Genomic DNA, 9,957 nt, shown 5'->3' with positions numbered 1-9,957 from the left:
ATCAGCCTACTTTCAAATAAGGGACACTAGAGCCCACAAAAGACCCCTGGCGGGAAAATAAAAATATGTCATTAAAGTATTTTGTAGGCATGTATAAGCTTTATTTCAATTCTGTTGTAGATTAGAGCAAAAATAATTAAAAGGAAAAACCACAAGGAACAGAAAGGTCAGACGTTTGGTGATATACCAAACTCAATATCAGTATTTGTATCAGCAGTACAGGTTTTAGTATCGGATTGATATCAAATTATGCATTTCCTACAAATTTTTAAAAAATTATCATTCTGGACTACATGCAGAACACTGTGAACACTTAATGTTTGTATTTGTTTTTAATTCTTCAGCAGGAACAGGAAGCTAAAGTTTTGCCTGCGTCTTATAATATATTTGCACTACTTTGTCTAGAACCCAAAAAAATCATTTGAAATTTATGGCTGTAAAGTCATACAAAAAGATTAGGAGGAATAAATACTTCTGCAAGACACTGCGGACAGTGAAGTTTCTAAAGCCCCTCGATAAGATATAGTTATTCTTTCACGTAAATGAAACATAAAGAAAAAACCAAGAATATTATAGAAAGAGAAATAAACCCGGAGTGTCTGTCTGTCTCTGTGTGTGTGTGTGTATCCAGGACACTGGGCTCAGTCGCGGGGTGGAGGAGCTGGGAAGGAGCTGGTGCGGGATCCAGACGTCGCGAGCAGGAATTTCCAACCACCTTCAGAGCCAAACATTCACGTGTAACCCGTGTTTTTACTGGACCGTAGCCACGTGTGCGGGCACAGCCGACCCCGCCCCTTCTGGAGGAGGGTCTTTCCACTCCACGGCAGTTAATAAGTTTAGTCCGTGTGCATGGCTGTGGGAAAAACTCGCAGGAGACGGTAGCGTTTACGTGTGATTTGTGGAGGGTGTGGATTGGAGAACCAAACCAACTTCATCATCATTGTTGCGGAACTGAGTGAAGACGACAAAGAGGTGGACTGACAGACTAACTCACTTGATACCACTGAATAAGAATTGGACTTCATTTGAATCAATATGTAAGTAAAAATAACTTTTTATCAGACTGGAGAAAACACAAAACGGAGCTCTGTATGAGATTTCAGTTTCTAAAAGTAGCCTAATTTATCTTTTTTTAAAACCATATAAGCTTTGAATCACTTGTCCCATTCATTCAAGGATTCATCTTTTCTATTGTGATTAGCTGATAGAAATCTAGTTTTCTCAGTCAGCCTTTCCATCTACAAGTTCAGAGGTCACCTGGACTTGTTGTTGGGTTATTTTCACACACGTGCCAGAGTTGTGTGGGTCCTCCTGCCCTGCAGAAAGTGACAGCCCAGATTTGACGGCTGGACACGAGCTGCAAACTCACGTGGAGCAGGGCAGGAGATAGAAAATGGGCAGGGTTCCTCTCCTGCTTCCCGCCACTGCTTGAATCATTCCACTTCTGGGTTTGAGCGTCTCCTCCCAGTATGACGTCCAGTGCCGGGATAGCGTGGAGACAGTGGCGTTCATTCATTCTCCTTCAGCAGTGTACTTCACCAAATATAGAAGAGGTACTCCTCCCAAAACAGAGGAACTTTTATTTAAATGTTCGGAGTCACTTTTATTTCAGTTTTTGTCATAATTGGAAGATTTCTTTTGAATGTATTGGAAAGCAAAAATAGTATGAGCTGTTAGGAACTTGTTTGCTCTTGACTTGATTAGTGTGGAGACATTTATATCAGTCATTGTGCAGATCCTCAAAAACACAGGTTTGCACAGGTTTGACCCCCCCACATAAGGAAGCGCCAGAGTCCTCAGGAAGGCGTTACAGTGCCACCTTGTGGCCGGCTGAAACACCACAGTGGATTTGTTCCTACATGTCCACCAGATTATGTCCAGGCATGTACCGAGCTAGAGAGAGGTGGGGGTGGTGAGTCACTGACGGCTGCCTGCCTTGTTAAAAGCAGCGCTACCGTCAGGCTGCTTCTTCACACAGGAGTTGTTAGACAAGGCAGGAAGATGGTGAGTCTGGGCTCTCGTTTTGTGTTTGTGGACTCTATTACTTAAATTTTCTTTTATTGGTTGTTCGTGTAGGGACTCAACTTTACATTAAAAAAGCTGATGCAAGCTGAGTTCGTCTTTAAAGAGGTTTTTCAAGAAACTGTCCAAGTAGTTGCATCTTTCTTTGAGACAGTGGCTTTTAAAATTAACCGGAGACCTGTTATGTTTTATTTTCAGTGCAGAATCATGGCTCCTCACAAGCCGATGCTGAGCTCCTTGGGGGGGAACAGACGGGCCCGCAGGAACCTGTTCGGCCCTGTGGACCGAGACCAGTTGCAGATGGAGTACCAGGCAGCGCTGCGCAAGGACCTGGACGAAGCGTCCAAACGATGGGGCTTTGACTTCAAGTCGAACAAGCCTCTGGAGAGCAGCGACTTCAAGTGGGAGGGCATCCCAGAAACCAGGGTGCCACTTCTCTACAGGTCCTGCGTGCTGGCGGAGGGCCTGGGGCTGGCAGGAGGGGCTGTTCCGACCCAACTAGAAAGGGTGGAGAAGGAGAACATCCCTCAGACGCCAGGGAAGTGGAAACTGGAGGACCTGAAGAAAACGCCCGAGAAGGGAGACAAAGCTGCGCAGAAGAGGAGACAGACGAACATTACAGGTTGGTCCTTATCTATCAGTGCAGAGAATTAATAGTTGTTGGTGTAGGCCTGGGTGACATGGCTGAAAAACTTAGCACACTATAAATGTTTTATATCAGTAGATAAAGATAATTATTGATTAGTGTTTTTTTTGTTTTAAATATCTAAATTGCTGCCAAACTGGTGTTGTTACGTTTTATGTTTTATCCAGTTTTCACTCCATACTGTGACTTTTATTTTTAAGCAGCTATGAAGGATAAACTACTGCTGCGCAAGTTACTCAGCAGGTTGTTGCTAGGTAACCACAAGTTAATCACCAGGTGGTTGCTAGGTAACCAAAGAGCTAGTGAGTTAGTTGATGCAACCGATCTTACTTGGCTGTCCTTGAGAGGTTGAGTGGCTAGTTTTTCCTCTGCCTACATCTCCCAGAATGCTGTTTGGCTCTGGCCGCAGTTCAGTGAATATTCCATGTATATCAGATGTATTACTATCTATTGATGTAGATTGTTATTGATTGATTTCCCAGCTCTGGTTTAGTGAGAGATAAATACAGTCCTTTTTGTCCCAACAGATTTCTATCAGGCCAAGAGACGAGTTGTGTGGAAGCCGAGGAAATCCGGGGAGTGATATTCACAGAATCGCCGCCCAAGCTCCCGGGAAACCACTCAGCCAGCACCTGACTCAGGAATCATATGTTCCACTGGCATATGGCCACACAGACTACAACCATGAATCATATAAACAAAAAAAACCCCAGAGAGGACCTCAGCTGCTCGTCAATGCTACAGTGTACGGTAATTAGGGTACTGTAAAGGAGGGAGCTGGCTTGTTTTTTCCCCCCGCCGGTGGTAAGATGGGGGCATTTGAGCAGAAAAGATTAACAGTAATCCCTGGAATCAGTGGATTTATACTCATTTGGATCAAGGGCTCGCCAAAGTGCTGACTGACATTTGCTGCGGTCGTCCATCCCACGGCTCTTTCAAAAACCTCAGCTTCACGGTAACTCTACCTCTCTGAGGAAACATGAAAACCTGGATGGAGCGATTTGAGATGTCGCTGAGGCTGTTCGGTTCGCAGGAAGAAGCACTTGGTCTCCTTTGTTCAAATGCACTGTTGTTGTTTGTTTTGTTTTTTTACTGTGTTTTCTACTTCTTGTACTTTGTATGAAAACACTCGAGGAGCTCTGATATCTTGAACATGCAGAAGCTTTGCTTAGATGCTAAATGACAGAAGTGCCACCCTGTTATTTTTTTTTCCATCCAATCTACTGTATGTAAAAGTTGTCATTTAAAAAAAAAAAATCAACCCAGACAATAAAACAGAGTTATTAGCCTCTAACTCTTGTTTATAGGATAGATGTTGTAATCTAACTCAGATTGAGAGATAAAGTTTTATTTAGCATAGTAGCATTAAATTAAAAGCACTGCAGTATTGCACATCCAGAGCCTTTACTGTGCCTCTCGGTATTTTTAAGCTCCATAAACGACAATCAGAAGAAAGTGTTCCTGAGCACAAATGTATTGTTTGCCAAGCTAAAGCACATTTTATCAAACAAAGCATGTTCCTTTTTTTTTTTTTTTCTTTTTTTTTTCTTGACACTTATCTCTGTTCTGGCAAACCCTGCTGCTATGGATAATCTGAATGGGTCGCAGACGAGGGCCTGTAATTCTAATCCTTTACATACTGACAGCTTTGAAATGTCCATCGCTGCAAATCCGAGGCTGAGAACTGCCGCACACAATGAATGCACTTCTGTTAGTAGACGCTTGTGCACAAACCTTCCAAATATATTGTTTCTGTTAAAGAAAAGCTGCAAAAAATGTCTATTCCTTTATTTATTGAAAGATTATGTTCCAAGTGTCTATTTAGATTGTCTAATTATGATATTTTCTAACCTGAATAAATGTTTCAAATGTATTTGAGTGGCTTCGTCTTTACTTTTACTCAGATTTTTTTTTTTTTTTTTGTTAATTTACAACACCTTCCAAAAGTCCTTTGGTTCAGTTTGACCCATTATCATCACAGAGTTCATGGTGTTTTCATAGAACTTTATCTACTGGACCGAAGAGTGTGAATAGAAAGAAAACAACATAGTTTTCATCGATAAACAAAATATCTGAGAAGTGTGGCATGCAATTATAGTTCCTCTCCTTTAATATTCCTAAATAAATTAACTTTTGTGGCTGCAGCTAACAATTATTTTAGTGATCAGTTATTATGGCGGATTCTGCAGAGGTTTTATTTAACAACTCTAGCTTATTTTATTCAATATTTAAAAGTACAAATCAGCAAACATCCATGTCCTTTTTTATATAAGAAAATATTTCATTGACTAAATGCCATAACAGCATTCTGTTAGTGTTGTTTTTTTTTGCCTGATCATTTGAAGCAAAGGATAAAAAAGGTTTTTCATTTTAAATGCTAAATGCACATATTTTTGTCCAGTTTTGCTCTGCTGCGGTGTTATTTCACCCAGATGGCCTTTTCAGAGCCACCGTATTCCAGTTGATTAATCCATTACTAAATTAGTCGATTATTCAATAACTGGTTAATCGCAATTAACCCAATTAATGGTTTCAGCCCTTTCCACACGAGTAACAAAAAATTGTGGCAGGATTTACAAACTCCTGTCCACAGAAACTCTCCATCCCACCTGACTGAACTTACTCCGTTTTGTTTTTAACCAAGAACAGTAAGAAGGTTTCAGATTTTTATGTGCCAACTTCCTCCACTTTACAATTATGCACCAAAAATACAGTGAAATCAACTGAAGTTTGAGTTTGTAACATGACTAAACGTCCAAGTAAAAATAAATTTTAAATCAAAGCCCAGTGAGTGGATGGCATTGGTTTGGACTTAGCTACATTTGCCATCCTCAGCTGTGTGGGATTACAGCTTAGCAGGAGCTCTCGGGTATATATTTATTCACAAAGGTACTATAGTGTCATGCAGTATTGAGTTTCTTGTAGGAATTTTTAATTTAAAGTTGGGAGGACCACGATAGCTAAAGCATTGAGGCCTTCAGTTTCCTTTTACATGGAGCAAAACGTCAAAATGTTCAATATGACCCGTGCTGGCTGTCGAACAAAAGTGTCATCACCTAGATTTAGCAGAAAAGACCGCAGCCTCCCTCTGGAAAAACAATGTGGTGATTGATCTGTTTCTGCTTGTCACATCTATCCTCTGACTGATGCAGTAAAACGGCTCATCAGTCAGATTGTTGCTTCAGGCAAACCTCAGAGCATTCACCCCACAAAATAACCTTGTGACCTTCATATTTCACCGGCTGAAAGATACAGAACAGCCAGAGGGCCTTTTTACAGTTCAGAACACTGTGAGCAGTCTTTGCCAGAAGAAAAGCACATTTCCATCATTTATAACCGCTAGGTTGTGACATGTAAAGCTGAATGTGATATCTACATTTGAAGGTTAAATCTCCAGTCATAGCAAAAAGAAAGTTTCCCAACTGGATTTTAAGCATCAGCACATTTTATAAAGTATCTGGGTTTAAACAAGTTCCTAATCGAGTTCCTCAAAGTGTGAAAAAGCAGATTTCACATTTATTTCATTCAATAACTAAAAAACGCTTTTTAATCCACCCTATTAAATGGCCATGAGCAGATCTGACCACATTAGGAGTTTCTGACATCAGCAACTGTAACTTTTAAAACTGACCAAAGTGATGAACAAACACCATATAAAAACAAACACAAAGCCATCGCTAGACTACTTGAAGTCCGTCCTGCTGCAGCGAGAATGAAGTTTTACAGCAAGAAGACATTTGGGAGCGTTTCCAAATTCACCTAAAGCTGAGACTGAGCAACGAGCAGCAAAGTAGCTGCATCTCAGTGAACCAGGTTTGAAGTCCTTCACAGCAACATTTGAAAGCCAAACACAAGCGTCAGGGAGGGCTGATGATCTGCAGTCACACGACCTCTGACCCTTGCTGTCATGAGTCAACTTTGAGCCGTGAGTATCGTGATGTTAAATGTGAGGCAATCAGCCCAGACATATTGATCTGGAGCAAAGTTGTGAAGAGCAGGGAGCTGAAATATTAGAGGCTCAAAAAGGTTTGAGGAAAAAAAGAGACAAATTTAAGTTACTGTTGCGAAAGCTGGTTCCACAAGTTCTTGAATTATGGAGGTTTCTCAGGTTTACACCCACAGTTTTACCATTTTACCTTGATTTCTAATAAATGGTAGTGTTGAATCTGTTGGATTCTGAATTAATTTTATTTTATACAGGGGACAATCAGTATTAATTCACATGAATATGCCATATAAATATGCCAGATTTAGCCAAAGAGGCTAATCCTGATGTGTAGATCCCAGCAGGCTGACAGAAGAAATTTTAAAGAATTAACATATTTATGACCTATCACAAATAACAGACTTCAATATGTAGCTAAAAGTAATGTAATTTACAGTAAAAATGTATATTAAAAATAAAATAGAATCACATCCCTAAGGAAATATGCAAGAAAAAAAACATTTGTTAACTTAAACATTATTCAGGATATGAGTATAATTTTAATCTAGTAGTGTTTTTGTTGAGATTAGATTTAAAAATCCACAGAATCTGTTCAGAACATGTTTTTTTATTTGTCTGCATGCAGAACTCAAGAATCAAACTCATAAATACATTTTTATTATACCCGTTTCAATCATTTATTTATTTACTTGCTTATCAATCAGATCAAGGTCAGGACCCACAGTACAGTCTCAACTTTGAGCCCCACTAGACAGAGCTCAACAGGACTTTTAATATTATTTTTAACAGTTGTTGGTGTAGGAGGCTGGAGTAATTTAAATATATCTAATAACAGCTTACTATGGAATTGATTTGACAGTTTCTGTCCTTTTAAAGAACTCAGAGCAGTGAGAATCTTGTCTCTAGGAGAAAAAAGGGATCTGATGCACAAATTAATTACTACCAATTGTAAAAGGAAGCAATAGTGTTACTTGAAATATTCAAAGAAACAAATTATGCAGAATCTGCTGCCGGTAGAGCTGATAATCATTTTCAGAAGAAGTTCCCAAGCAGCGAGGATTTTCAAACTCTGTGGTTTGAGTTTATAAGCATGAGTGCACATCCAGGGCTTTCAAAAAAATAATTTACATTTGATTTCTTAACCCATATTCAGTTGACAATAAATGGAAACTGATCCATTGCCTTCACTGTAACTACTGGCTTCCATGTCAACAGGCATGCAAAAAGAAGCTGAAATAGTTTTAAAAATTACTTTGACATGTTTAAAAATTGATAGAATTTAGTTTTCTCGGCTCCTCTTCAGTTTACCGTTTACTGACCAACAAATTTCTGTTTCACCAAAAGAGAAAATGCAAAGATAAATATCGGCTGCAGGAAAGATATTGAAAGCTCATAACCGCTTAACAGAACCCAACTTAAAAAAAAAATCTGAACTAATCCTTTACGATAAACGAAAAACCCTGAAGGCCCTTGAAGATGCAACTTATCTAATAAAAATGGCCTCGAAGCTCCCTCTACTGGTGACCTCCGTATTGCATCTGAGCCACACTGCGCTCAGTTTGGAAGACATGCACAAAATGTCAATAAAGAAATACAAATATGTTATTAACTTTAAAATGGAAAAAATAAATTGTATAGTATGACACTGTATAATATTTGGACGTATTCAAGCTGCTCCCTACGCCTTCCTATTTTAGATTTTGGATTAAGAGGATGTTGTTTTATAACCTAAATCTGCTTTAAACTTCTGCACTTCATCTCTGATGTTTCTGCTGTATTGTTTTATGATGCTGTTTCTTCTCTAATATTCTCCAAGAAACCGCTGAGGCCTTCAGGGATTAAATTACACACAGACTGACTGATTTAGGTGAATTCGAAAGACATTTTGAGGCACTGGTTTTTATTTAGAGGTTTCAGAGTAAAGAGGGACAAATAGCTAAGCCTGCCACACATCTCAGATTTTTATTCAAAGATTAATTTTCTTTCCATCTTACAATTATTCTACTTTATATTGGTCTTTCACACAAAATCCCAGAAAACACATGGATGCTTCTGACTATGATACATTGGTGTCCAAAGTGCGGTCCAGGGGCCATTTGATGCCCCTGGATTGACTGTTTTTGGCCTCTGACTTCAGTTTCATAATGACACCAATCTGCTCCCCCAGTACAGGTGGTTGATGTAGATTATATATATATTTTGTTTCTAATTAGGTCAAAACTGCCACAGAGAAATAAAAATTTTATTACAATAGAAAATATTAAAAACAACACCAGCTGTTTGTTTTTAACAAACCACGGCTTTTGCATTCTCTTGCAGGTACAATTTTTAAGCAAAACCTCACTTTGCAAACACTCGGCTTTTGATTAATTGGTCAAACTTGGATAAATAGTTTATCCAAGTCAAAGAAAGAGCAACCTAAATCTTGATTTTATTGCTCAGAATTGGCTAAATTTTGTTAATTTTCCCCCCCTATCAATACCTAAAAATTTGCAACATTTCTTTGTATTTCTTTTTAGTTCGCCTGTTCAATTTCTGAAAAGAAATTGAACTGTTATGCGGACCATAACGCCTAAAAATAAATTTAAAGGAACTCTGATGCGGTTTGAATACTGTGTAAACGCCAAGAGGACCATACAGCTCCAAAAGCAGGAAGTGAACTACAGCGCAGGGCATTCTGGGTAAATAAAACTAAAGAAAACGAGGAATGTAGTAGTAGCGGGAGAAATGACTCGTTGCTATCTTTTACCAAAGACAAAAGAGAAATCCTGAAACCGCTAAAATCTGACGCCACTCCAGTTTTGTTTACATTCTGTGAAGAAGGAAGTTACGCTCATGTCTTCTTCGGAGGCTTTTGTGTCGTTTCCTTCAGTGGCTCTTGGTGCAGCGCCGCCACAGACGAAAGGGGTGAAGAGGTTTCCCAATTAGTTTTTTTTGTTTGTTTGTTTCTTAGTTAGTTTGTTGCCGTTTTGCTTGTTTGACAGTGCAGCGTGGAAGCGAAACGCACTAGCTGAAAATGTAACAAATGTTACGAAAACGAGTTTTTTTTTTTTTACTTGACGACAAAAAGCGTGGACATCCCTGCTAACATAACAAACTGATAAAGGGCGTGAAAACATTTCTCATTGTTATTCACTCTTGTTTTACTTTGCTTCAGATCCTGTGAAATGCTCTCCAGTTAGTGATGACAGCCTGTTTTCCTCCGTGCTGACACACCGACCTGCACAGAAACTTCAAGAAGTTGGGCGGGTGAAACATTACGAAGCTGCGCGTCATTCCCACAGCCTCCTGTTGTGACACCAAATCCTCCAGTCTTTAGCGGAGACAAGGGACTCACCGCTGT

At 39.4% G+C, this 9,957-nt stretch overlaps 1 protein-coding gene across 2 annotated transcripts; it reads left to right on the top strand.

The window, feature by feature from the left end:
* The first annotated feature begins 1,327 nt into the window (after positions 1-1,327).
* Positions 1,328-4,546, top strand: cdkn1a (cyclin-dependent kinase inhibitor 1A). 2 transcript variants are annotated; one of them, XM_044123204.1, is made up of 3 exons: positions 1,328-1,553; positions 2,221-2,644; positions 3,196-4,546. In XM_044123204.1, the coding sequence occupies exons 1-3, from the start codon at positions 1,470-1,472 to the stop codon at positions 3,249-3,251; spliced, it is 564 nt and encodes a 187-aa protein (XP_043979139.1). In that variant the 5' UTR covers positions 1,328-1,469; the 3' UTR covers positions 3,252-4,546. The 2 variants fall into 2 exon arrangements, with proteins under 2 accessions (XP_043979139.1, XP_043979140.1); XM_044123205.1 differs by lacking the exon at positions 1,328-1,553 and adding an exon at positions 1,902-2,004.
* The last annotated feature ends 5,411 nt before the right edge of the window (positions 4,547-9,957 follow it).

Source organism: Gambusia affinis, linkage group LG07 (genome assembly GCF_019740435.1).
Source record: "Gambusia affinis linkage group LG07, SWU_Gaff_1.0, whole genome shotgun sequence".
NCBI lineage: Eukaryota > Metazoa > Chordata > Actinopteri > Cyprinodontiformes > Poeciliidae > Gambusia > Gambusia affinis.
Note: the sequence above shows the minus strand (reverse complement) of the source record. Positions and strands in the feature narration are given on the sequence as shown.

Coding starts and splice junctions, on each gene's coding strand:
- cdkn1a (XM_044123204.1), top strand. CDS start 1,470: ATGACGTCCAGTGCCGGGATAGCGTGGAGACAGTGGCGTTCATTCATT. Junction 1,554..2,220: donor CTTCACCAAATATAGAAGAG/GTACTCCTCCCA, acceptor TTTTATTTTCAG/TGCAGAATCATGGCTCCTCA. Junction 2,645..3,195: donor GAGACAGACGAACATTACAG/GTTGGTCCTTAT, acceptor TTGTCCCAACAG/ATTTCTATCAGGCCAAGAGA.